Source organism: Hyperolius riggenbachi, chromosome 4, assembly GCF_040937935.1.
Source record: "Hyperolius riggenbachi isolate aHypRig1 chromosome 4, aHypRig1.pri, whole genome shotgun sequence".
Classification (NCBI taxonomy): Eukaryota; Metazoa; Chordata; class Amphibia; order Anura; family Hyperoliidae; genus Hyperolius; species Hyperolius riggenbachi.
In genome coordinates, this window is record NC_090649.1 from 316,053,579 (window position 1) to 316,077,812 (window position 24,234).

Genomic DNA, 24,234 nt, shown 5'->3' on the forward strand with positions numbered 1-24,234 from the left:
AAAATGTTCTCCTGTTTTTATTTTCAGTTACATAGTGTTTTTTATAACATTGCATCATTCTCTAATATTTGCAGTTTACACACTACTCAGCATTCTAAATGAGTTAAAAAGTTCACTAGCCTGCTCTGGAAAATCTTCTCTGCAGAGGAAAAAAAGATACATTGTGATGAAATCTGAGAGCACCCTTTAACAATAAGGTGACCACCAGATGTCTACCCTGTCCCAAATATATAGGTAAAAGGGGTTGTTTTTGACCTCTTTCTATTTATATGAAATATGTAAATGTAAAAATGTTATACTAAATAACTATATTCTATAGTATATACTATAATAGACTTCCAAAATGCTGGTAGCTCACACCCATTTTGCTTCTCCATTCCTCTCTATAGCTTAGGTAAGTAATCAGTAGAGGAATATATGTGTTATATACCCCGAGATTACCTAGCACAGGCTTCTTCCTGCTCCTAAATGACCACAAAGCAGAACCATACAGTATGTACTTGTATGAATCATAGATGATCACAGAATCATATTCACCAACAGGATATCAATTCCAGGTGCACAACAGGGATAATTAAATAGTTCCTCGAGGAAAAGGACCTCAGCCTTCCTGTATTGCCTGCGCTGAAAATACGAAAAGGGTTGGTTTTTTTTTTTTTTAACTGCTTACATTGACTTACTTTACAGTCATGGTAAAATCGCAGCAAAATATCTGTGAAAGTGATTTAAAAAAATATATATATTGATCGCTGTAATTTTGCAGCGATTAACCACGATTTTAATGTAAGTCAATGGAAGCATTTTTTTTTAAAAAACAACCTGCAAAATGCTTCTTTGTTTGACAGGGCCCTAAATGTGATTTGCCAGCCTGTTCTAACTCTTCTACATTAGAGGATCAAGTAGTTTAATGTTCACCAGAGATGCACTTTAATGTTGGCGAGTTTGGCAATTGCAAAAGGCCCGTGTGTAGTTTGTACCAGCCTCAATAAAACATTTTTTCATTGTATGACAAAGTTATTATAACCATTTTTAGGCACTATAATGCTGCCTGTGTTATTGTTAGAATGATTACCTAGTGTTGCTTGGTAGTAATCTTCACCCTTCTGAACTTTATTCCAAACTACAACAAAAGTTCTAGCTGTGGTCAAGGCTGTGGAGTCGGAATCGAGGAGTCAGAGTTCTAGCAATTTTGGGAACCTGGAGTCGGCGTCGGTGGTTTCATAAACTGAGGAGTCTGAGCCAGGAGTCAGATGATTTTTGTACCAAATCCTTAGTTCTGGTAAGTATTAGACTAAGGAGTCGGAGTTGAGGGGTTGGAGCCATTTTGGGTACCTGGAGTCGGAGTTTGAGTCAGAGGTTTCAAAAACTGAGGAGTCAGGAGTTGGAGTCGAATGATTTTTGTACCGACTCCTCAGCCCTGCCTGTGGTTCTACTTTAATGCTTTCTTCTTTGTATAAATTATTCAAAAATGCCAATAATGTCACCATGTAAATCTGAATTTGGTTTGAAGCAGGTATTTTGTTTTAAGAGAACAATCGGTTAACACATTCTGTATGAACACTACAGTGAAATGATTGCAGCTCTTCATAGCCCTGTGAACAATAAACCTTTGCTGCTGTGCAGAGTGTGACTCTGGAGGAGACAATCTTCATCTATTTACAGTGCAAGATCAGCACAATATAGCAAAGCCTTTTTACTGGCTCTGCAAGCTGTGTGTGGTGAATGGCTCCACTTAATTGCTGCATGTTATATTATTGTACTGTTGGCACATGATCACAGATAAGAGCTTACATTTTCCTCAACTGCAATATATAAGGCTAGAAATAACATTTAGAACCTATATGTTTTACTTCTGATCAGGTAAGCATTTTACTTTTCTAAAATATGGAATACAGCAAGCAGATAAGAAATCCTTTACAGTACTTTTGTAGGCCAAGAACTGTTATGGTATGAGCAAAGCTAGGCAAGATCTTTCTGTAGATTAGTCCAGTATCATCCCTCGTGACAGGACTGTCAAATGATAGATTTATTTGCTTTATCTATATTGTTCCTATGACTGTTGTGAAAGTTGGGCTTCATCATTATACAGTGCTTTTCTTCTGAGTGGATGCTTTCTTCAGTCTCTAGATAATTGCACATTAAGCAGAGGAGTAACTCCAGTCAAATGCAGAAGAGCTGTGATACATGTGAAGTGGTAAATCACAGGCCGGGATACTGCTAGACCTCACAGAGAATGGCTGTTGATTTCGATTTAAGCTTTCTGATGGAGCTGGAGAGGGAGAAGGTGTTGGATGTCCTCTATCGGGATCAGAGACTTCAGAAAGCAGAGGAGGAAAGAATACGGTAGTGTGGATATTTATATTCTAATCTGCGTGTGTTGAGCTCACAGAGCCATTTATGTTGTAAGCAAGAAAGCATGAGTGAATAAAAAAAAAAAAACATCTAATTTACAGTATTTACATACAGTATATATCTGGCAATATATGTATGTAAAATTGATGTGGTGGATTGTGAAAGTTTTATGGAAAGAAAAAATTACAATGAAGTCATTTAACGTACCATGTGCAGCTAGAAAATGCTACCTACCAAGCATATAAATGCACACTATCAAGCATATAAATGTTATCTCACAGCAGTGCCAAGAAACAATAGCTAGAGAATTCCAAGTCATAACTTAAAGAGACACTTTCACCTAGGTTTGAACTTTATTTCAATCAGTAGCTGATACACCCTTTCCCATGAGAAATCTTTACCTTTTCTCAAATGGGTCCTCAGTGGGGTCTGTATGGCTGATATTGTAATGAAACCCCTCCTACAGTGAGATGTTATGACCTTGCTCCTGATAGTTTGCTGTCTGTTAACCTCATTGTATTGTAGGAAATGACGTCTTTTTCCAACTACCAAGCAATCAATAATGCCCTCTGTGCATAGAACTCTCAGTAAGGACATTCTGTACATATTACCTGACAAGACTAAATATGCTGCCACCAGTGATACATTTCAGAATGTAAATCAGGGAGAGGAAAGATTTTACAATAGGCAAATGCTAATTAAATTATCTATAAATGGATATTGTAAAAAATAAGAAATGTTATTCATTGTTATTTTCACTACACATTGTAAACAAGAGACAACTGTGGTACCCACAAATATGTATACAAAAGTAGATTTTCACATACTACCAAGGAGATGTGCCAGTTGAATAATGAAGAAGATTATCTGAAGGAAAATCTTAACACAACTAGGGTCCTCTCAAATGATTTTTGATGAAAACATTGCTCAGAATTTTAACTGAAAAAGGACATCCCTTAATTGTCCCAGTGTGAGTAGGAGTGCCTGTGAGGGGGGAGCAGAGCATATTGGAGACTGCCCAGCATTGCATTGCACTGAGCAGTAGAAAGTTAACACTGGTCGTAGTGTGATCAGTATCCACCCACATTTCTACTGAAATCTGGTTCCTGGTTACTTAAATGAAGGTATCATTGGGTAGAGGCAATGAAATAGTAAAAACTTAAAAACTAGATTTGAATATAAAATACAACTGTGGTATATCTAAAAAAAAGTTATTTTTAGGAGAAGGATAGATACTATTGTTTATCTCCTCAGTTTATTTTCACCTTGGGTGTCCTTTAAAAACTATCCATTATTACACAAGAGGTGGCACCACTCAACATCACTGTACACAGTTTGTTGCTGTAATAAACTTTTCAAAAGTCCAATAGCAAACTTATTATGAGAAAGGACAGCCTCCACTGCACCCTCTGTGTGAGACTCACCATCCACTAAGACCTAAAGAGGGATCTTATCACAATTTGGCACTCCAAACGGCTCGTTTGTTGGCCACTGGCAGGTTTGGTCTCCATGCTGTCTCCTGGTCCCCGGTGGGCGTGCTGTTGCCACACACACAGCTCCCACACTATCTCCCAACAGGACGCTAGCCGCTCCGTGTGCTAACATGTAGACTCACTTCTGCATCCAAACTCCACCTGACATGTTTCGTCACTCTGTGACTCATCAGGTGCCCCTTTGAATCCGATATAGACTGACATGATAGGTTTGTTATTGGACTCATGAAAAGTTTATTACAGCAGCTGACTGTGTACATTGATACTGTGTGGCACCACCTCTTGTGGAATATTATTATTATTTAGTATTTATATAGCACCAACATCTGTCACAGCACTGTACAGAGAATATTGTCTTGTCACTTAACTGTCCCTTAGAGGGGCTCACAATCTAATCCCTACCATAGTCATGTGTATATGTACTGTATGTATCATGTATTATATGTATCGTAGTCTACAGCCAATTAAGAGGGGAAGCCAATTAACTTATCTGTATGTTTTTGGGATGTGGGAGGAAACTGGAGTGCCTGGAGGAAATCCATACAGACACAGGGAGAACATACAACTCCATGCAGATAGTGCATGGGATTTGAACTGGGAACCCAGCGCGGCTAGGCAAGAGCGCTAACTACTATGCAGCACGGTATCATAGTTGTTAGCCCCCCCCATCCACACCCCCCAAAAAATAAATTACATCTGCTAAACAGTCCCAGTTTACAAGAAACCTAACTGTCCATAAAATAATCCTGGCTGGCCTGCTAGCTTAAAAATAATCTGTTTGGTTTTGTGACATTTTTGTTATGGGAGCAGCCATATTGGTTTTCCTGCTAGAAGTTATTATTGCCTCTTCATATTATTGTACAGGCCGTGCATGTGCCTGGCTTAGGCCCTCACTAAGGCTGCCTACACCGAGGCCCATGGTAGACAGACACACTAATCCAATAATTCTGTTTATTCATATCCAGGGTTTCAGTGACAGAAGATGCTTTGCCACCTCCAGTCCACACCAACAGCTTACAGTTTTATCCATAGAAGACTGTCTTACTGTAACAAACTTATCTGGTGTTGTCTCTGGAGGCTGCTCTGATAGTGTGGAGCAGCTGGAGGAAGCTTCCTCTTCCTCTTTGTTCAATCGCATCCCCGGCTCCCCTGTAGATGTGAATCAGCATGTTCGCATCCCCGGCTTCTCTGTAGATGTGGGTCAGCGTGTCGTTTCTGGCAGTCTCCCTAGGAGGACACGCACAGCTCAGAGCTGCCTTTATAGGTTAAGGAGGCATGTCTGAGGTGTGTCACTTGCTGCAGGGATGTTGGTAATTGGTCTGATTTTCCTGGGGGCTTGGTCTGTGCTCTATTCCTGCTTTATAAGCCCTGGGCATTCAGTTACTTGCTGTCCGTTATAGCTATCAGTTCGCTGAGTGCTGGACCTTGTCTTGCTACTGTGCCTAGTCAGCTAGTTTTCAGAGAGTTTTTTTTTGTCTCTTTCTCAGCCTTCTGTACTATAGACATCTGACCACCTGTGTATGATATCAGCCTGTTATTGACCTAGCCTTGCCTCAGTCCTATAGTACCGCAGTATTTCTGACTACACGTGTATGACTTTAGCTGACGATCTGACCACGATTTATCTATTCAGTGATTACATCTAATACCCAGCGTCACACTTACTTTAACTCTCAACTCTACAACAGTGCACTGACAATTTAGAGGGGGGTAGCGATGGGGATTTATTTTCATGTGTGGCCTAATGCCAAGTAAGATGGCAATTAAAATTTGATAATCCAACAACTGCAGCTCATAACCGGTACATAAATGCAGCAGTAATTAGCTGATATGTGCATTATCAGGTTGGCATCTACTCAGATATCATTTTTCAATCATTAAAACTTGCTGACAGACTTTAACTATTAGCTTCAGTATTACTTTGTTTGCACTTAAAGGACTGCCAGGCAACTGGTATAGTTTAAAATTAAATAGATATGTCAGCCTCCATATCCCTCTCGTTTCAGGTTCCCTTTAAGAGTTCTGAGATTCCCTTATACTCGTATTCACTTACCCAGAGCATTTGACAGAGGTTTTAAGGAGCAAAGTTACCTTACACCAAAAATATATGTCCTTAAAGTGGATCTGAGATGAACTTTTACTCATTGCATAATTGTGTTCCTTTCCTATTGTTTATAGGGCATTCCTCAAGCCAAATACTTTTTTGTTTTTGTTTTAATACTCTAATCCCCTATAAACTAAAGAAGCCACGCCCACAGGGTTTCAGAGAGCCAAGGCACTTTCAGACAGTAGCAAGGTCTCATGGGAGCTCAGTCTGGGCAGGAGGAGGGGGAGGTATTACTAGCCAGAGATTTCAGAGGCAGAGGGGAGGGTGAGGAGGAGGGGGAATTAGGTTTTTTGCTCAAGATGCAGATAAGCCTGCCTCTGTGTAATGTTTACAAACAACATGGCAGCTGTCATTGTATCACAGGAATAATCAATCATATTCTATTAAAGCTGTTTGCAGCTAGATTTGCTGTGTAAACTATCTAAACTTTAGATAAGATATATAAACAAGTTACTTGTTATAGTTAGTTTTTCATCTCGGATCCGCTTTAATTAGAAACCTCCACGTAGAATCTAACTGTAAGATCCTACGGTATTACACATTACACATTTAGCGTATGTATCAAATATCTCAAAAAGGTCATCTTGCATATTTCATTATGCCTCTCTACATAGAACTAGGAAAAGAACTGTAATTGAAATAGCACTTTAACAATACCCATGTTATGCTTTTATATCCAAGGCTTTATTTTGATTTTGCAGTAGTTACATTTTTATAGTACATTTGGTATCCCAGCTGTGAGGAAACGCGGAAAAGCCACCGCGTGTGCCAAGAGCTAGGCGGCTGACTCCGCGTCCTACGCGGCGGTTTGCACGCGTCTGGTGGTGTGGTGGAACGCGGAAAAGCCGCTGCATGTCCTGACAGCAAAGCGGCTGTTTGCATGCAGCAGCATGTGCTTGGTGTGGCTGGGTCTGTTAGTGCACCTAGGCAGATGGAGAGCTATGCTCGCGCGGGCCTGAATTCAGGACCTTTATACCTGCAGAGGAAGTGTCAGCTGATCAGGAAGGTCAGCTGATTCCTGCAGGACTCATGATTGGCTGAATGGTTCGGGCGGGGCAGCAGAGTCCAGCAACTATATATTCTGCTGCTTATTCAGTTGCTGGTTGTCTGGCGTTGCGATCACATACGTGGGAGCACCCAGATCCGTAGTCAGATCCGCAAGTGTGCCGAGACCAGCTGGAGCTGTAATCCTACACTTAGCTAGTTTCTGTTGATAGCTTAAAGTACTAGTTTGATTGTGATTATCTGTTTTGACCTTTTGCCTGCCTGACTATCCTCCTGAACTCTGATCTTGTACCTCGATATTTCTGATACCCTGTTGCCGAACCCTGCCTGCACCTGACTCCGCCTTTGCCTCTTGATATTGTACTTTATCTGTCCGTGTGTGTACGACCTGGCTTGTCCGACCTCGAGAACCGACCTCACTGTTGGAGGCGGTTGCCCGTTCTATCAGTGACACTTCCTCCAGAGTGTTACTTTTAGACAATCCTTCCTACTCGCAGCCTGACTCCTCCCGTCTTGGAGAGTCCAGGTCTTCGGAAGGAATCCGTGCAGTATACCTTACTGCGCTGAGGCTTAGTCCTCAAAGTGTTACTGTTACACCAAACACTACACTCTACTCAGGTGTACAGAGGTTAGCTGGTATATCGGATTATCGGTAATACTGCAGATCACTTATAATCTGGTATACATCTGTATTCCCAGTGATACTGCAGATCACCAGTAATCAGATCCTCTCTGTGCTTCACCGATCGTTACAGAACGCCAGACCAAAAAACAGATGGACGCACGCGCTGACCCTCTGACTGTGCTTGCCACTTCGGTGGATAGCATCCATCAAGCACTGGGCCAGCACAAAGCCTTAATTGATGCCCTATCAGGCTCTGTGCGAACCCTTCAGACGTCAGTTGATTCGGTGCGATCCCCTCCTAGTGATGACATACGTATGCCCGTACCTGCTAAATTTTGCGGCCACAAGTCTGACTTTCGGAATTTTAAGAGTAGTGTTATCATATTTTGAGCTGAGACCCCGATCCTCGGGAACTGAGACCCAACGGGTCATATTTATTAAGACCTTACTAACTGGTGACTCCCAGACCTGGGCGTACAATTTGCCGGCCAGTGACTTAGCCCTTACCTCGGTAGAGGAATTCTTTAAAGCCATGGCAGTGATTTACGATGACCCTGACCTTGCTGCGACCTCTGAGCGGAAGCTTAAGCTTTTGCGGCAAGGCAGGGGTCCAGTCGAAGATTACGCGGCCGAATTTCGTAGGTGATCAGTTACGGCCAGGTTTGACACCTATGCCCTGTTAGACTACTTCCTGTCTGGGTTGTCGGATGAGGTCTCCGACCTAATGTTAAGCCAACCCGAGCCCAAGACAGTCGATGAGGCCATCTCGTCGGCCATTCGAATCGACCGTAGGCTACGCCATCAGAGACAAACTAGGGGCAGTCATCGTGGCAGGGTGACTTCCTACGCAGCACCTCCTGCTGCACCCCTAGTAACTCCATCTCCTGTTGTCTCAACTTAGACCGACCGATGCAGATCGGTCGGTCTAAGTTGACCCAAGTGGAGAGAAGACGGAGAATGTCTGAGCAATTATGTCTATACTGTGGTGAAGGGGGGCATAGAGTATGAGACTGTCCCATTAAACCGGATAAAAATAAGCCGGGAAACGCTACCGCCTAGGAGTTGTAAGGGGTGACACCCTGGGCGCCCAACTCACACCCCTAAAAGAAAGACGTTTACTCCTTCCTTGTACGATTACGTGGGGGGACAAATCTGAAGCCACAGAGGCCTTTCTTGATTCAGGCTCTGCGGCTAACTTTATGAGTTCAGAGTTCGCAGAAAATTTGGGCATTCCACTCACCCCAGTAAGACCACCTATCCAGGTTACTGCTATGGACGATTCCCCGCTGCAAAGGGACCGTCCGCTGTCTCAGACACCAGAGGTGGAAGTCACTATTTGGGTTCTGCATAACGAAAGTCTAAGTTTCTTTGTATTACACATGACCACCTCCACAATTGTTTTGGGTATGCCCTGGCTGCAGCTCCATTCGCCACAGATTAGTTGGGCTGCTGGACAATTAACTAGTTGGTCAGACTTCTGTTCCCAACAGTGTCTAGGGAAGGTGACTTTAGGTCAGACCAAGTTTCATGTGGAGGGTGTTCCCGAGCAATACTCCGAGTTCTCGGATGTATTCTGTCCCAAGGCTGCTGACAAGTTACCTCCTCATCGCCCTTTCGATTGCCCCATCGATCTCCGTGCCGGTTGTATGCCCCCTAGGGGTCACCTGTATAATTTATCTGGACCAGAGAAAATAGCGATGCAGGAGTACATTCGTGACAATTTAGCCAAAGGGTTCATTCGCCCCTCCCGGTCGCCTGCAGGGGCCGGTTTCTTTTTTGTTAAGAAGAAAGACGGAGGGCTTCGACCTTGCATCGACTACCGTGGTCTGAATAAAATCACGGTGAAGAATCGATATCCGTTACCATTGATAGACGATTTATTTACGCAGGTCACGAACGCCAAGATCTTTTCAAAATTAGATCTGAGGGGTGCATACAACCTTCGGGTTGTGCAATGCGCCAGCCGTCTTCCAAGAATTAATCAACGAGGTATTCAGGGAGGTGTTGGGTAGATTTGTGCTAGTATACCTTGACGATATACTGATCTATTCCAACAACCTCTCCGAGCACAGGGTCCACGTTAAATTCGTGTTGGACAAATTGAGGCAAAATATGCTGTATGCCAAGGTGGAGAAATGTATTTTCGAGGTGACCACTGTCACATTTCTAGGGTATGTGATTTCCACCTCAGGCTTGTCAATGGATCCTGCCAAGGTCACAGCTGTCCTGGAATGGCCACAGCCAGTGGGGTTGAAGCCCCTGCAGAGATTTTTAGGTTTTGCGAACTACTATAGGAGGTTCATAAAGGGGTACTCCATGATAATTGCCCCTCTCACCAGTCTCACAAAAAAGGGGGCAGATACCACCCACTGGTCTCCTGAGGCTGTGGCAGCCTTTTCGCACTTGAAAAAACTGTTTTGCTCAGCGCCTATTTTAAGACATGTAGACACGTCCTTTCCCTTTATTGTGGAGGTTGACGCTTCGGAGGTTGGGGTAGGGGCGGTGCTGTCTCAGCGGTCAGGGTTACAAGGCAGATTGCATACATGCGCTTATTTTTCCCGTAGGTTTTCTCCGGCAGAGAAAAACTACGACATAGGCAACCGGGAACTTCTGGCCATTAAATTGGCATTTAAAGAATGGCGCCACTGGTTGGAGGGGGCAGAGCACACGATCACGGCTTATACTGATCACAAAAATTTGGAATACATCGAGAGGGCTAAGAGACTAAGTCCCCGACAGGCCCGTTGGTCTTTATTTTTTACGAGATTCAGATTTATTATCACGTACACTCCAGGCAGCAAAAACATCAAGGCAGATGCCCTGTCCAGATGTTTCGAATTAGAGACAGCACAGCCCCCCGCTCCTGAGTCCATCATCCCGCAAAGGCTGGTATTAGCAGCCACAGAGACCTGGGAGGATTGGACAAAAGCTTTGGGTCCCTTTCAGCAGGATGTCCCTGAGGGAAAACCAGAGGGGGTTTTGTTTATCCCACTACCTTTTCGTCTACAGGTCTTACAAATGTTTCACACCCACAAGAATGCTGGTCACCCTGGTGCTGCCAGAATGCAGGATCTGATCGCCAGGTGTGCTTGGTAGCCTTCTATAGCAACAGACTGCAAGGAGTATGTCAGGGAGTGTGCGGTATGTGCCAAGAGTAAACCCTCCCGGCAGGCACCTGTCGGTACCTTGCAGCCTTTGCCCGCCCCGAGTGAACCATGGACCCACTTGTCCATGGATTTTGTGGGTGAACTCCCCAGGTCTGAAGGCATGTCGGTCATTTGGGTGGTAGTCGACCGCTTCAGCAAAATGGCCCATTTCGTGCCCTTGAAAAGACTCCCCTCGGCCCAGGAATTGGCCGACCTATTTATCGTCCACATTTTCCGGCTGCACGGCATTCCGGAAAACATTGTGTCCGCTCGGGGAGTCCAATTCATCTCTAAATTCTGGAGGGCATTTTGCCACCAAATGGGCATGAAGCTGTCTTTCTCGTCAGGCTACCACCCACAGACCAATGGGCAGACCGAACGAATTAATCAGTCTTTAGAACAGTTCTTAAGATGTTACGTTGTGAAGACACAGAATGATTGGGTAAAGTTTCTAGCTTTTGCAGAATTCGCACAGAATAATTTGAAGAGTTCTTCTTCTGGTTTTTCTCCGTTCCAGATTGTGACAGGGAGGTCGCCCAAGTTCTCCCCGCTGCCAGTTGCCTCTTCTCCGTTTCCCGCACTGGAGGATTGGCAGAAGTCACTCAGGGGCAATTGGGGAAATGTTAGAGAGAATTTGCAGAAAGCGTTCCAAAGTCAAAAGGGTCAAGTGGACAAGAGACGTTCCATGGAATGGAAGTTTCAGCCAGGGGATTTAGTCTGGGTGTCCACACGTCACTTGACCCTGAAGCAGCCATCTGCCAAACTGGGCCCCAGGTTTGTGGGTCCATTTTCTGTGACCAAGAAGATCTACAACATCACTTATGCCATTGATCTTCCTGCCAGCATGCGGGGCGTAAGGTCGTTTCACGTGTCCCTACTCAAACCTGCGGTTCATGTGGGTCCTACTCCTCCTCCTCCTGTGATGGTGGAGGACCAACCCGAGTATGAGGTAGAGAAAATCTTAGATTCGCGCATTGTACAGAACTCAGTACAATATCTGGTGCATTGGAAAGGGTATGGCATTAAGGAGAGACAATGGGTACCTGGGAACCGCATGCATGCGGACGAATTAAGGAAAGAGTTTCACGCTTTACATCCCGAGAAACCTGGTAGGAGTTGTCCGGAGTCCACTCCTCGGGGGGGGGGGGGGGGGGGGGTACTGTGAGGAAACGCGGAAAAGCCGCCGCGTGTGCCAAGAGCTAGGCGGCTGACTCCGCGTCCTACGCGGCGGTTTGCACGCGTCTGGTGGTGTGGTGGAACGCGGAAAAGCCGCCGCATGTCTTGACAGCAAAGCGGCTGTTTGCATGCAGCAGCATGTGCTTGGTGTGGCTGGGTCTGTTAGTGCACCTAGGCAGATGGAGAGCTATGCTCGCGCGGGCCTGAATTCAGGACCTTTATACCTGCAGAGGAAGTGTCAGCTGATCAGGAAGGTCAGCTGATTTCTGCAGGACTCATGATTGGCTGAATGGTTCGGGCGGGGCAGCAGAGTCCAGCAACTATATATTCTGCTGCTTATTCAGTTGCTGGTTGTCTGGCGTTGCGATCACATACGTGGGAGCACCCAGATCCGTAGTCAGATCCGCAAGTGTGCCGGGACCAGCTGGAGCTGTAATCCTACACTTAGCTAGTTTCTGTTGATAGCTTAAAGTACTAGTTTGATTGTGATTATCTGTTTTGACCTTTTGCCTGCCTGACTATCCTCCTGAACTCTGATCTTGTACCTCGATATTTCTGATACTCTGTTGCCGAACCCCGGCTCGTCCTTAGACTCTGCTTCTGCCTACTGATCTTGTACCTCGATATTTCTGATACCCTGTTGCCGAACCCTGCCTGTACCTGACTCCGCCTTTGCCTCTTGATATTGTACTTTATCTGTCCGTGTGTGTACGACCTGGCTTGTCCGACCTCGAGAACCGACCTCACTGTTGGAGGCGGTTCCCCGTTCTATCAGTGACACTTCCTCCAGAGTGTTACTTTTAGACAATCCTTCCTACTCGCAGCCTGACTCCTCCCGTCTTGGAGAGTCCAGGTCTTCGGGAAGGAATCCGTGCAGTATACCTTACTGCGCTGAGGCTTAGTCCTCAAAGTGTTACTGTTACACCAAACACTACACTCTACTCAGGTGTACAGAGGTTAGCTGGTATATCGGATTATCGGTGATACTGCAGATCACTTATAATCTGGTATACATCTGTATTCCCAGTAATACTGCAGATCACCAGTAATCAGATCCTCTCTGTGCTTCACCAATCGTTACACCAGCTAAGCTAAGTATCCTTCTGTTTTTCAAACATTGTTCTGAATCAAGGACACCATGCACTCACAATAGTTGCGGTGTGCGCAGGAGGCACATAACAATTTTACTGGTACTTCCAACAGGAAGGTAGCGCACGTTGCGCAATTAGCACAACCCATGTTATCTTGGTAATGCGTACATTACCAGGGAACCGCACGGCATGCTACCTGGATAGGGCACAGTACCGTAGCACTGTGCACATTACCATGCCAATGCGGGTCTTGACAGAAGTACTGCTAAAATTGCTGTGCGCTTCCTGCATATTGCAACGTTACAGTACATTTTTGACTACATCTCCATATTTGTTAAGCATTCAGCTTGTTGAATAACAGTTTATTGAAAATGTTGGCTTTTTCTGCAGAAAAATCTGCAGTAATGTACATGCAATATCTTAAGAAGCTTTTTTAGCTTTTTTTTTTTCCTGTACTAGTTAAAGAGAACCCGAGGTGGGTTTGAAGAATATTATCTGCATACAGAGGCTGGATCTGCCTATACAGCCCAGCCTCTGTTGCTATCCCAAACCCCACTAAGGTCCCCCTGCACTCTGCAATCTCCCATAAATCACAGCCACGCTGCTGACAAACAGCTTGTCAGAGCTGGCTGTGTTTATCTCTATAGTGTCAGTCTGCTGCTCTCCCCGCCTCCTGCAGAACTCCAGTCCCCGCCTGCATCCCTTCCCTCCCTGCTGATTGGAGGGAAGGGACGGGGGCAGGGACCGGAGCGCTGCAGGAGGCGGGAGAGCAGCTGAGACTGACATTACAGATGTAAACACAGCCTCACAGCATGGCTGTGATTTATGAGGGATTGCAGAGTGCAGGGGGACCTTAGTGGGGTTTGGGATAGCAACAGAGGCTGGGCTGTATAGGCAGATCCAGCCTCTGTATGCAGATAACATTCTTTAAACACACCTCGGGTTCTCTTTAAGGAAAATAACCAGGATGCTGTGTTAACATTGTTTTTACACAAATAGCAATCCAAAAGTCAATTTCTAGTGAATTGTATTCAATGATTTTATTGAATCAACACAAATGGAATATTTTAATTGTTATTTGTTCTGTTCAGTTCATTTCAGTCAGTTGTTGAAAGGGGAATGGATGGGTAATGTTGACCTCTTTTAATGAAATACCTAAAGGTGTGTATTGTTTATAGCCAGGGTTGCTTGGGTAGTACTTTTTAATACCCACCCGGATCCGGGTACCCAGATATCTGGATCCGATTTGGATACCCGAGTGAATTCGGGTATCTGACCAAATTACCCGCGGGTACCCGACCTATTCGGGTATCTGGATAGAAAAACCAGAAGTGCCCTTTAAATAGCTTTAAAAAGTGGTTTTAGGGTAAATGATGCATGTAGCATCATGTTTTTTTTTAAAGGGAAACACTAATTTATTATTTGGAGGACATAAAATGAAAAAAAAAAAAAAAGCTGTCAATTAACATCAGGACTAGGTTCCAGACAGCGGTCGTGCAGCCCACATTGTGTCCAAAGTCCAATCGCACAACTGGGACATGACAGTTTTCAGCCCAGACACCTCCAAAAAATGAAACCGCAATTGTGCTTTGGGTTGAATATAGGTGGTTGTATCAGCAGCAGTGGCCTGTGGCACCGTGGCGGTGGGAGCCAGCCAACTTCTCATGCTTAACAACATGTTTTTTGGACAGATGGGTAATGAAGCTGGAGGTGCCATACTTGTAGGGGTCACAACCTCTGCTCATCTGTAGTTTGCACACATTGCATATGGCAAACTTGCTGTCCAATGAGGGCAGAGTGAAAAACCGCCAGATTGGGGAGGTGAAGATTCCCCTGCGGCCTGAATGGGATGCTGCGGCTTTTCTCCCTGTGGCGGTTGGGGGTTGAGTGGTGCGGCTGGTGGTAGCGGCAGAAGGATGTGGTAGGTCCCGCATTCCACGGCCACTGTCTGCAATGCTGATCCTCCGTGCCAAACCCACCGATGCATCCTCCTCCTCAGAGTCAGAGCTGACATCCCCATCCTGTGGATGGTAGTCACGGTCCTTCATCCCATCATCAACATCATACTCCCCCTCCTCAAAACCCAGAACATCCTCCTCAAACTCCTTGCGGCTAACAGCCCTGAGTTCAATCGCGGCGCCTGGAGTGAAAAGCTCGCTGACTGAGGGTAGGCTGCCCGCTGGGATCGACACTGACACGGCAGACCTTCTGAGGGTGGCTGTAATGTTGCTCCCTGTCCTCTTGCCCTTGCTGCCCCTCCCCCGGCTGCCGGTGCCAGCAGACATAGTACAACTTATACGTGATGATGTCACCAGATGATGTGGGGTACTTTTATTTTAATGAAATCGGGTTTGGACTTTAAATCAAATCATCACGGAGTGACAGACCGCAGAGTAGAGTACAGACAGTGCACACTATGGGCTTGATTCACAAAGCGGTGCTAACTGTTAGCACGCCTGTGAAAACCCCCTTAGCACGTCTAAACGAGCTTTTCGCGCGTAAAACTTTATGCGCGTAAAACTTTACGCGCGCACTGCACAGAGCGCAGGGCGCTCCGTGCAAAGTGCCCATTAAAGCCTTTGGGACTTAGCGCGCATAGAGCGTTGCGCGCGCAAAATTAGCACGCGATCTGATTGAGAAATCCAGTGCTAACCTACTTAGCACCCTGGTTAGCACGTCTAAAGACTTTAGACGTGCTAAGTAGGTTAGCACCGCTTTGAGAATCAAGCCCTATCTGTCTAACTGTCACACTGACAATGCTCAGCACAGCAGCACTGCAGTAATCTGTAGTAAGCTAACACAGTACTACTCTCTCTAACAACTAACTGTAGTACTAACTAACTATATAATACAATAACACAGTAATCCTATTCCCTAACCTATACTGTCCTGCTGGCCTGCACAGCACACATAGACACAGACAGGACCTAACTGAGTGAATGATAGGGCTGCACGGTTTTTTGGTTTAAAACCGAAACCGCGGTTTGTAGCAAGACTATCTGCTGATCGTCAGTATGCTCGGTTTTTCGGTCCGCTGTCTTTACCTTGTGTCTGGCCCCGCTGTGCGCGTATTGGCCAGAAGCAGTGAATATGTATGAGTGTTAATAAGCGGGGGGCGGATCCACTCGAGCGAGCTGCCGGGCACATACAGCTTTACCAATCACTTGATAGCGATGGAATGACGACAGCGGTAGGTGGAGCTGTACTGCTGCCATCATTCCATCGCTATCCAGTGATTGGTAAAGCTGTATGTGCCCAGCCGCTCGCTCGAGTGGATCCGCCCCTGCTCATTAACACTCATACATATTCACTGCTTCTGGCCAATCCGCGCACAGCGGGGCCAGACACAAAATCGGGGAAAAATCAAAATTGCAATTTCTGAGAGAAAAATCGCAATTTCGATTTTTCCCTAAAATCGTGCAGCCCTAGTGAATGAAATCAAACAATTACACTAGCTAGCTAAAAAAAAACAATATAACAATAGTGAAGTGAAGGTGTTTAGCACTCAAAGCTTTAGATTTATCACTTTATACAGGCAGCACTTGCTAAGCCAACAGCACTGGAGTAAGTCTGTCAGTGACCAGCCAGCCAGCCACACAAGCAATGACGATCTGTCTCATCATGCCAGCCCTCCTTATTACACAGGGGGGCTGGCCAGGGTTCCCTTCTGTGATTGGTTGCTAGGGCTTCTGCTGGGAGCCCTCTGATTGGCTGGGAGCCCTCTGATTGGCTCAATGACATAATCTCCCTTGTTACAGTACCCTATCCAGGGCCGGGCCGAGGCATAGGCTGGAGAGGCTCCAGCCTCAGGGCGCCGTGTAGGAGGGGGCGCAGAATTCATTCAGCTGTCATTCCTAATTGTGTTTGAAGCAGAAAGAAATAAGAAAAGGGGATACATGACAGTGACTGCAAGCCAAATAACTAGATATTAAGGTGTTGGGGAGGTTGTGGGCCCTGTGGTGCCTCTTAGTCTAATAGCAATCAGTGTGTGACAGCTGGGGTGGGAGGGATGGAGGGGCGCACTTTGGTGTCTCAGCCTTGGGTGCTGGAGGACCTTGTCCCGGCTCTGACCCTATCCGCGGGTAACCGTGGATACCCGCGGGTATCTGGATTATGCGGCCAGATACCCGCATAGAGCCATTCCAGATATTGGCCCAGGTATCTGGATCTGGATCCGACCCGGATAGCGTAAAAATGGTCGGGTACCCGGGTTTACCCGGGTACCCGGATCCGGATGAGCATCCCTGTTTATAGCAACACAATTGTTTTCATTCTTCATTATTGAAAATGTTTCAGTTTATCTGGAAGTTTGCTATATGTGGTCACCGTTAGTCTCAGTTGGTTAGGCTGTTACCTGACAAGAAGTTAGAAGAATTCATCCTGATGACAAGTCTCAGAAAATTAGAAAGTGAAGGAAAATTCCATAACCAGGACAAAGATAAAAATGAAAACCTAACAAATGTTTAATCCTTTCTCACTCAATTTAAAGGACACCCAAGGTGAAAATACACTACTGAAATAAACAATTGTATTTATCTTCCTTCTCCTAAAAATTACTTTTTAAGATATTCCACAGTTTTATTTTATATTTAAATGTGCTTTTCAAGTTTTACTGTTTTATTGTTTTTGCTCAAGGACACATACCAGAGCTAAAATCTATGAACTATTGACCTCTTTTATCTCTTTCCTGCTCTCAGAAGCCATTTTCTACTAGGAAAGTGTTTTATAGTTGTAATTTCTTATCAGTGAGGGTCACACTGTAGTCTGAGCCAGTCCTGACGCAGACAGAAATTGCCACTTACATACCTGATGTTTAACTCTTTCAGGCAGAGAAAGAAAAAAATGAACACAGCACAGGTATTGGTGTGCTAGGCACTGTACATACACATGTCTATCTCATTATGTCACATGTCACCTCGGGTATCCTTTAAAAATAAAGGAGTTTAGCTGTGTGCTCACCGCATGTGATTTAGAATACATGTACTTTTCAGATGTAGTTCTGTAAAGCCCACAAGATGGCAGCAAGGTGGAGGGATCAGGCCGTAACATAACAGTGTCCACAGGTTGGGGATAGAGAGCAACAAAAAATATGTATATTTGTGAAGTCTCTGGTAGTTCCACTGCTGTATTGTCAGATTGTTCCACCCGCAACTCCTGTTCTTCTTATGTCTGGATCGCCCTGACTCCAAACTCCACAAGAATTATTGTATCCTCAGACTACCAGGGCTGCTAGCATGCATGCAGTGGTTTCATTTCCCGATTAAAATACTGTATTTTTCACCCACCAACTTCCTTTCTGGAAAATCAGTAATGCCAGGGTCCTCAGCATCACTAAAAGAGCAAAATTACTTTGCAGATGTGTTGCGAGATTGACTTTCACCAAAATTAATAGAAGTTTTCTTTCTCTTTAAATATCAGTCTACATTTATACTTCACTCAGCCCATGGCATGTGGCATAGTGTACAGTAATTTTCACACTGTCCAAGTAGAAGACAGAATTTTCTTACTTAAAGGGACTCCGACTCCGAGCTCACCCAAAAAAAGAAAGTTGTACTCACCAGGGGCTTTCTCCAGCCCAGTGCTGGTCGGGAGGTCCCACGCCGGCGTCCTGGCTCCTCTCCTTCTCCCCGCTCCGGAATGGCTGACAGGCCGCAGCCTGGGCGACACTCGGCAGAGTGTCGGGCTGCTCCTTCCGCGTATGACGCGGCTGGCGTCACACGCCGGCCGCCTCGCGTCATCACGGCGGCCGGCGTGAAAGTACTGCGCATGCGCGATTAAAGCGCGCATGCGCAGTACTTTCACGCCGGCCGCCGTGATGACGCGAGGCGGCCGGCGTGTGACGTCAGCCGCGTCATACGCGGAAGGAGCAGCCCGACACTCTGCCGAGTGTCGCCCGGGCTGCGGCCTGTCAGCCATTCCGGAGCGGGGAGAAGGAGAGGAGCCAGGACGCCGGCGTGGGACCTCCCGACCAGCACTGGGCTGGAGAAAGCCCCTGGTGAGTACAACTTTCTTTTTTTGGGTGAGCTCGGAGTCCCTTTAACCTAAAGCCTGGTACACACATCCAATTTTGATTGGACAATGATTGCCCAATTTTACCCCTTGCATGTAGTATGAGAGCTGACCTACACAATCTATTTATAGTATTCAAAATCAGTTTGCTTTCATACTACTACATGGAGGTGGTAAAATCACTGTCTGAAGGACTAAAATAAAAGTAGTGAAACAAAAATAATTCTAGCTTGGGGTATGTAGCATGTGAGTAGCATGATGAGTAGAAATATCACATCTGATTGTGTTGGCATTTTTTTCGGTTTTGTTTTGTTTTTAAGCAGGGGTCGTGTTTTGGGTGGACAAAAGTAACAGCAGAGGCAGGGAATGTAGAATTGAAAAGGCATTCAATTGCAGAGGCAACATTGCTCAGATGCTTGGGAAGATGTGAGTTGACTGCAGTGCAGGGAAGGCATACATATAAAATCACCGCCGGGAGATTTGGGCGTAGGACACAGCCGATATATGGCTTATCCTGTTGCTGTACAAGTCCCGGCGGCGTTGATTACTATTCCCCCTCTAGGTCCACATGGATAGTGGGGAATGATGTAATTTGGCTTCCAGCTATTGCTAGAGGCAAAATTACAGTGTTTTAAAAGTAACTTCAGCTCCGTCTTGTGCCACAGTTGGGCATAAAGTAAGGCAGGAAAAACGGCAAATTGCAGGGGAAATTTTATTCAGAACCAGTGCTGAAGTGCAGTTATATAGGTAACCAGCTAGATCCGATAGAGTCTGAGAATAGGGTGTGGTTTAGGTTAGCCACCTAGCTTGTCAGGCTAGCCAGCTAGCTTGTATACAGTATAATCTCATTATAGTAAACTCTGTTTGTAAACTACCTCTCCAGGTCCCGGCCAATCTCCATTATAAGTCTATGGGTGCAATGCCTGGTATAGTAAACTATGATATAATAAAACTTCTGTTATAGTAAACATTTTTTTTGGCCCCTACGTGATGCTGACTCTAGATCTAGTAAACAGTGGGCGGTGCATGCGTCATAAATCAGTGTGAAACCCATGGTCGGCTGCTCTCTTCAGGCTGGTTGCAAGTGAGTTGATGCCTAATAACATTGTAAGACAAGATGAAAGGCCCTGGCACTGGATATACAGTACTGTACAAATAAGCAACCTGGGGAAAACCAGGAATAATAGGAATATAAACAAAAGGGAATGCAGTGTTACCACTCACACTTTGCAGTCACTGATAAAATTATTGTTACAGACCTCCCACGGTATTGTATGCATTCCTGGGTATCTCTACCCTTGTTAGCAATGACGCTCCTGGTAGTGTGTGGAGCGCAGTACAGGCTACTTTCACTCGTAGTGCAGATCAGAGCAGGCCTACTTGCTGCAAAACTAAGGAGAGTGGAGAGTGTTGCAACACGTTTCACAGGTATAGTCCTGCTTCTTCAGGCAATAAAGTCTCTTGCGTAGTCACATACACCGCATAGAGGTAGCCCAGTGTCGTATGTGTCCTAACTCTGGCCCTGTAACATGCATAGCACAAGCATGCACGCATTCAGCGCATCAAAACCTATCTAAGGAATAGGAGCACATATCCTTAACATCCTCCCTGGGACAGATAGTGCATCTAACTAATCCTGCAACGGAGCTGCTAGTATCTACATGTGTACCATGTGAACACACCAGCAAGCTGTGTGTTAAGATCACTAATAGGGGAAGAGGGAGAGCGTGAAATAAAATCCTAGCCACAAAGGATCAAATACAATTTAAAAAAAACACACTCATGCTAATCCTCATGCGAATCCATTAATAAAAATCATGCAGCAATCAATGCTGTCCCTACAGCTAAGTTAAAAGCTGGGGTCTTCGTTACAAAATTAAATTCTCTTGCGTAGTCACATACACCGCGTAGAGGTAGCCCAGTGTCGTATGTTGCCTAATTCTGGCCGAAGTGCGGAAGTTCATTTTGAATTTGCGGTATAATTCCTAATACCTTACACTCAATGTCCATTTTAAGATGCTCATAGCCTGGACATTTTTTTTCTCCTTATCAGTAATGGAGAACACGAACACTGGAGTATCTTTGTTTTCCCTCCCCTATACCTGGCAATACCATAACCTATATTTCACCAATATTCCCACATACCTGGCAATACCATAACCTTTATTTCACCAATATTCCTATATGCATTTTGCACAACATATTAGCCAGTTACAGCCATACCATAGCACTAATACTACAGGCTATATAAAGTGTTACCAGTATATATCACAATAATAGTTTATAAATCTGATGAATTATAACCATGCAATATGTGAACAAAATTCATGAACATTTACAGTGTATGGATCTGATGCACCCCTTTTGTCTCTGGTTTTCAATTGTGTGCTTCCCTTTTTTATTGCCTGAAAATGCAGGATTATACCTGTGAAACGTGTTGCAACACTTTGTGGCGTATACCAATAAATTTATGCCGGGTGTCTGTTAACCACTTTCCGACCGCGTCACGCCGTGGGGCGTGGCTGCGGCGGCAGCCTCAGGACTGCCTAGCGCCGATTGGCGTAAAGTCCTGGGGCTCTGTTTTGCAGGAGATCTGCTTGGGGGGCGGAGCTCCGCCCTGCCTTCAGTCTCCGAACGGCTATTGCCGCTCGGCAGACTGTTAGACGGCATGATCGCTGTCTACACTGTGCAGCGCTGCGATCAGTCCTGGGGGACGAGAGCGATTGGCTCTCATGGGCGGAAGCCTATGACAGCCGATCGCCGTAATTGGCTGGCTGTGGGGAGGGAGGGAGGGACTGTAATTAAAGAAACAATTTTTTAAAAAAGAAAAGCACCAACAATAATATTTGTAAAAAAATAAATAAATAAACATGGGGGGAGCGATCAGACCCCACCAACAGAGAGCTCTGTTGGTGGGGAGAAAAGGGGGGGATCACTTGTGTGCTATGTTGTGCGGCCCTGCAGCTTCGCCTTAAAGCTGCAGTGGCCAATTTTACTAAAAATGGCCTGGTCACTAGGGGGGTTTAGCCCTGCAGTCCTCAAGAGGTTAACACCCGGCAGGTCTGTTCGAGGTCGTGCTGACGTGATTTCGTGCGGCCCTGGCCCAAAGTATAGTGCTCAGAAGAAGGGACGTCCCATCAACTCCCAAGATTGTCAGGACTTGGTTGACTATTTAACACAGAACACCTCATTTTTCTCAGCCACCAGCGCTACTACAAGAACCACATCCGCTGCATTTGACACTTCGCAGGAATTATTTGGTGGGGAATAAACTGATTCCCAGACATTATTGTTACAACAAGATGAAGGTGCTAAGCAAGTTACACCACCTCATATGCCTGAGTTAGGCAACACTATGGGCGTAACGTGTGAGGAGCAGGATGATGAAGTACCTGCTGTTGGTGCAGTTTATGAGGTGTCTGAGGCAAGCGAAGCTGGGGAGGATGATTATGATGATACGGATGCCACGTGGGATCCTAAGAGACAAGATGACCAAGGGGACAGTTCAGAGGGGGAGTCAGAATGGAGTAGGCTGAAAGAAGCAGAGGGAGCTCGTCTTCAGAAACAGCTGGTGGCAGTGTCCGGCGAGATGCATCGCCACCTATGGACAGCCAGCCAACATGCCCTTCAACGTCAGCTGCTGAGGCCACCATAGTGCCCTCACCCCAGGGGGGCTTAGTGGTTTGGAACATTTTTTGTGTGTCTGCCTTAGATCAGAGCAATGCCATCTGTTCTCTCTGCCACCAAAAATTGAGCCATGGAAAGGCCAACAGCTGTGTAGGGACAACTGCCTAAGGCACATGGAGAAAAGGCACAAACTGCAATGGGAAAAGCACCAGAGGAAAAGCAGCACACAAAAGAAAAGCCACCCTCCTTCTCCTCTTCCTCCTTCAGGTGCATCATCTTAAGCCGCTTTCTCCCTTGCACTTTCACAATCACAGCCACCCTCCTTCACTCCGCCTCTCACCTTGAGCGGTTCCTGCTCCTCTGCACACAGCAGCAGACAGGTGTCCGTGAGGGAAATCTTTGAGCGGAAGAAGACAATGTCTGCCAGTCACCCCCTTACCCGGTGTCTGACAGCTGGCTTGGCGGAACTGTTAGCTCGCCAGCTGTTACCATACCAGCTGGTGGACTCTAAGGCCTTCTGAAAATTTGTGGTCATTGGGACACTGCAGTGGAAGATACCAGGCCCCAATTATTTCTCAAAAAAGGTGATACCCAAACTGTACCATGAAGTTGAAAGGCAAGTGGTGTCCTCTGTGGCACACGGCGTTGGGTCAAGGGTCCACCTGACCACGGAAGAATGGTCTGCCAAGCACGGTCAGGGCAGGTACATTACTTACACAGCCCATTGGGTCAACCTGGTGACCGCTGGCAAGCAGGGAGTACGTGGCTCTGCAGCGGTCCAAGTTGTGACACCACCACGGCTTGCAGGCAGGCCTGGCCTGCTTCCACTTCCTCTCCTTCTCCTCTTACTCCTCCTGCTACATCCTCTTCACTGTCGTCCTCCTTGGCTGAGTGGCAGTGCTACTCTACTGGTGCTGTGATCTCCACTCCAGCTACACAGCCCCAGCTCCCCAGGGCCTATGCTGCATGTCAGGTACGACGGTGTCACGCCATCTTAGACATGTCTTGCCTCAAAGCGGAGAGTCACACTGGAGCAGCTCTCCTGGCTGCTCTTAACAACCAGGTGGATCAGTGGCTGACCCCGCACCAATTGGAGATCGGCAACGTGGTGTGTGACAACGGCAGCAATCTTATTTCGGCTTTGAATTTTGGGAAAGTTGACACATATACCCTGCATGGCACATGTGCTGAACCTAATAATTCAGAGATTTGTGTCTAAGTACCCAGGCTTACAGGACGTCCTGAAGCAGTCCAGGAAGGTGTGTGGGCATTTCAGGTGGTCTTCCACGGCCATGGCACGCTTTGCCGATATTCAGCGGAGAAACAAATTGCTGGTGAGACGCTTGATTTGCGATAGCCCGACTTGCTGGAATTCGACCCTCCTGATGTTCAACCACCTGCTACAGCAGGAGAAAGCCATCAAACAGTATCTCTACAACTACAGTCAAAGTACATGTTCTGGGGAGATGGGGATGTTCTGGCCGCAGTACTGGATACTCATGCGAAATGCCTGCAGGCTCATGTGGCCATTTGAGGAGGTGACAAAACTGTTGAGTCGCAGTGAAGGTGCCATCAGCGACTTGATCCCATACGCTTTCTTCCT

General features: G+C 46.0%; 1 protein-coding gene across 1 annotated transcript in view; it reads left to right on the plus strand.

Moving 5' to 3' along the window:
• The first annotated feature begins 1,200 nt into the window (after positions 1–1,200).
• SYTL3 (synaptotagmin like 3) overlaps positions 1,201–24,234 on the plus strand; it is an 82,619-nt gene continuing 59,585 nt past the window's right edge. Inside the window, exons 1-2 of the mRNA XM_068279505.1 lie at positions 1,201–1,279; positions 2,121–2,343. Of these exons, the coding sequence (XP_068135606.1) occupies positions 2,234–2,343 (110 nt within the window). The 5' untranslated portion in view covers positions 1,201–1,279; positions 2,121–2,233. The remainder of the gene's footprint in view (positions 1,280–2,120; positions 2,344–24,234) is intronic.